The following is a 3,470-nucleotide window of genomic DNA, read 5'->3' as shown; positions in this document are numbered from 1 at the left end:
TTCTTGATATACCAAACCAGTGAACTCACCTTTGCCGTCGCGACACCGAAGAGGTGGGTTAATATATTTGACGAGACTGCCATTACCTCTTGGATGAGCAAGAATGCTGAAGGTGCAGCTCAAGGCTTCCATGCACTTTTTCTTTTCGGAGTGAATGAGGGCATTGTTGCCACAGCAGCTGCTCGATACAGTGGAACTGGGGAAAATAGGACCCTGCTTTTGCTATCAAAGATCAGCACAGATGGCGATGAGAACTGGAACGATCATACTGGATCACGAGTATCCACCAATGAAGCAGGAACTTCCATAAGTGATGCAAATGCTGCTAAGCGATTCCCCTTGAGGGTACTTGCACATGTGGAAGGACATACAGTGAAAGACGGTACCGAGACTCCGAAGGAATTTGGTTTTGTCACAGAAATTGAGAGCAGTGAAGGTCTAAACCAAGGCCTACAGATTCTTCCCCTGGCGCGAAACTTCAGTATTGCATATACAGTTGCGGGGGAATCTCTGAATGGTTATCTTGCTTTCGCTACCACTGCAATTGTGACGGAAAATGATAAACGTTTTGTGGTTCCTTTTCAGGCCATCAAAGCGAATGGGCGCATCGTATCCACTGTAATTCATTCAGAGAATCACAAAGTGGCTTTAACGCTCCACAATGGGGCGAGTGCTGAGGGCTGCAGAGACCCCGCCATTGCACCGTGGGAAGGTGGGAAACTACTTATGGTCACTCCTTGTGACGATGGCTATCGCAGAGTGTACGAGTTTACCGAGGATGGAAGGACGTGGACAGAGGCCCTCGGGACACTTTCGCGTGTGTGGGGTAACTCATTGAGCAGAACTGGTTCTGGTGTTCGAGGTGACGTTGTTACTGCGAGCATTGAAGAAAAGCAAGTAATGCTTTTTACGCACCCGATGCAACATCGTACAGGGGTCAATGGTGTGACGGATTTGCTTCACTTGTGGCTCACAGACACCAAGAAGCACATTTTTGATATTGGACCGATATCTGAGGTTGACAAGGCTGCTGGCGTCAGTTCTCTGCTATACACGAACGGAAAATTGTTTTCTCTTTATGAGAGCGGTGCCAGTGCAGCCCGCAGCCTTGTTTTTACTTCCCTCACTGAGGAGTTGGCGCGGATAAAGCAAGTGATGAAGATTTGGGAAGAGGTGGACAAACGTGTCTCGCAGCTGTGCTCATCAAGTGGGGGGAATGCAGCCTCGTCCAATGAGTCGTGCCATACGAATACGCTTACGGCGGGGCTGGTTGGGTATTTGGCTGGCAATTTATCTGGCAGCCAATGGAAAGACGAGTACCTAGGCGTGAACGCAACAATAGCGAAGGGTGAAAAAACGTCGGCCAATGGCGTGAGGTTCAAGGGTGCTGCAGCAGGAGCACATTGGCCTGTTGGTAAACAGGGGCCGAATCAATTGTACCATTTTGCAAACTACAACTTTACTCTTTTGGCGACGGTGACGATTCACACAATTCCAAAGAGCCACCACGGTGTTCCTTTAATGGGCATGAAGTTGAATGGGCATACAAGTACAGGCCTCGTGGAGCTGTTGTACGACAACAACCAAAGTTGGAAAGTGGTGTACAAGAATACGGCAACAAAAACACAAGAAAGGTCGTGGGAACCAGATACAACACAATATCAACTGGCACTGATGCTACGAAATGGCAAGGCCGCACTGTACGTTGACGGTCAACCTTTGCTTACTGAGAATAATGGTGTTCAAAGGGACACAATGGGGGAAATATCACACCTTTACATTGGGGGCTTGGGAAGCGGCACAGAGGTTGGGGAAAACGCAAACGACAGGGACGTCACGGTGAGCAACGTTCTTCTGTACAATCGTCCATTGAGTTCCTTTGAGCTGATGGGCCCTTTAAGCAAACAGAACACAGTTCAATTTGTGCTTACGGATTCAGCTGTACATTCCGATGACAAAAAAGTCATGGAACATAAAAATACAAAGAAAAACGCTTTTGAGAAAATACACACGGCTGACGGATCTGTGTATGATCATTTGAGCAGTGTACTGCTCCAGCTTTTGTTTGGATTGTGGATTTTTGCGGTTTTGTGACCAATGTGCACTTTCAACGTGGGGTATTTGTGTATCCTTTCCCTGGGAATAATTTAAAATTTACGAAAGAACGTTTTTTTTCTTGCTTTTTTTTTCTGTGTATGTGTGTCGGGATAATTCCTATGGTTTTTTTTTCGTTTATCTGTTTCTTGCTAAACTCTTCTTATGAAAAGATGACAGTAGCACATGCTGGTGCGCTTTTTTTCTTAATGCATACATGTAACGGTTACTCAGATGAAAGTACACTTGAAAGACAAAACAACATGATGAATTCTTTAATAACTAGCAGGTGATGCATGAACAAAAGGAGGGACAAATTGGGATGCGATAATAATAATAATTTTTTTTTGAAAAATATCTACACACATTTTTATTTTTATTTTAAATTTTCTGCAATTAGCAGAACAGATAACAGAATTTAGCTACTTTTCCACATAAACGCATCATGAAGAATGTTTTTTTTTTAATCATTATTGGTTGGGGAGGGAGTGACAGTGAGGATTTAAACAGGTGCAGATATTTTTTTTTTTTTTGTGTACTCCTTGTGGCTCTCAGTGTGTGAGCTGCGGTGCTGTATCTATTCTCAGTGGTCGTTTTTTTTGTTCTGGATGCTTATGGTATTTGTGTTTGTGCGTTTTCACACACTTTCCTCTTTTTCCTCTTTGCATGACTTATCTGCAAGTACACACGTACACGATACATCTATATATAGATGTATGTGTATGGATGATTTTTTGTAGTCGGTGCGGGCAGTGCCGTGTGTGGATGCTTCTGCCTCCCTTTATGACAGTTGGAAAGCGGACACAACGGGAGTGTGAATATACACTGTGGGTTATTCTCTCTTACCTTGCGGGTGCAGGGTGCTGCGTGTGGAAGTGTTGCAGTGAGCGGCGTCGTGTTCCACGCACGGTGTGGTGAGGGTGCTCCGTCGTGGGTGGGCCCGGAATCTTCTATGCGCGTGAACTTTGTGGGCCGCCTGTTCTTTTTTTTTTGTTCGTTATTTCTGCTTGCACTTTTTTTCCTGCACTTGTTGCTACCTCTACTTATTTTTCTTGCCTTCTTCTTCCTTTTTTCCTCTTCCCCGCTGCCTCGCAGCTCACTGATCCCAGCGACTCTACTACTTCCACCATCACTAATACCGCGACGGATGGCAATGACGACGGTGCGGTGCCGTGCAGTGTGCGCTTTTGCGGTTCTTGCGCTGCTGTGCGGCTGCTTCTCGTCTGTGTGCGCAACGGCGGCAGCAGATGCGGATGCGGTGGTGCAAGTATCTTGTAACCGGACTGATGGTAATTTTCTTTGGCGCTTTGCTGGCGAGGAAAATTGGACATCGTGTATGATGGTAAGGAGTGGGCGCGTCATGCCTCTTCCGGATT

General features: G+C 45.9%; 2 protein-coding genes across 2 annotated transcripts in view, besides 1 other annotated feature; both read left to right on the top strand.

The window, feature by feature from the left end:
* On the top strand, positions 1 to 2,094 carry TraAM80_09745 (trans-sialidase; the record flags this gene model as incomplete). The annotated part of the gene is made up of 1 exon (XM_029386412.1): positions 1 to 2,094. A coding segment is annotated over one exon (2,094 nt), but the record flags the coding sequence as incomplete, so codon positions are not given.
* A 979-nt stretch (positions 2,095 to 3,073) lies between these two features.
* Positions 3,074 to 3,174: a sequence feature (GA-rich).
* A 67-nt stretch (positions 3,175 to 3,241) lies between these two features.
* The window catches only part of TraAM80_09744 (uncharacterized protein), a gene marked incomplete at both ends in the record, with an annotated part of 324 nt that continues 95 nt past the window's right edge, over positions 3,242 to 3,470 (top strand). Inside the window, one exon of the mRNA XM_029386411.1 lies at positions 3,242 to 3,470. This exon is cut by the window's right edge and continues 95 nt beyond it. Within this exon, the coding sequence (XP_029233724.1) occupies positions 3,242 to 3,470 (229 nt within the window).

Source organism: Trypanosoma rangeli (assembly GCF_003719475.1).
Source record: "Trypanosoma rangeli strain AM80 chromosome Unknown Tra_15.4_contig_00668, whole genome shotgun sequence".
Lineage (NCBI taxonomy): Eukaryota > Euglenozoa > Kinetoplastea > Trypanosomatida > Trypanosomatidae > Trypanosoma > Trypanosoma rangeli.
The sequence above is the reverse complement of the archived record's forward strand: the minus strand, read 5'-3'. Positions and strand labels throughout refer to the sequence as shown.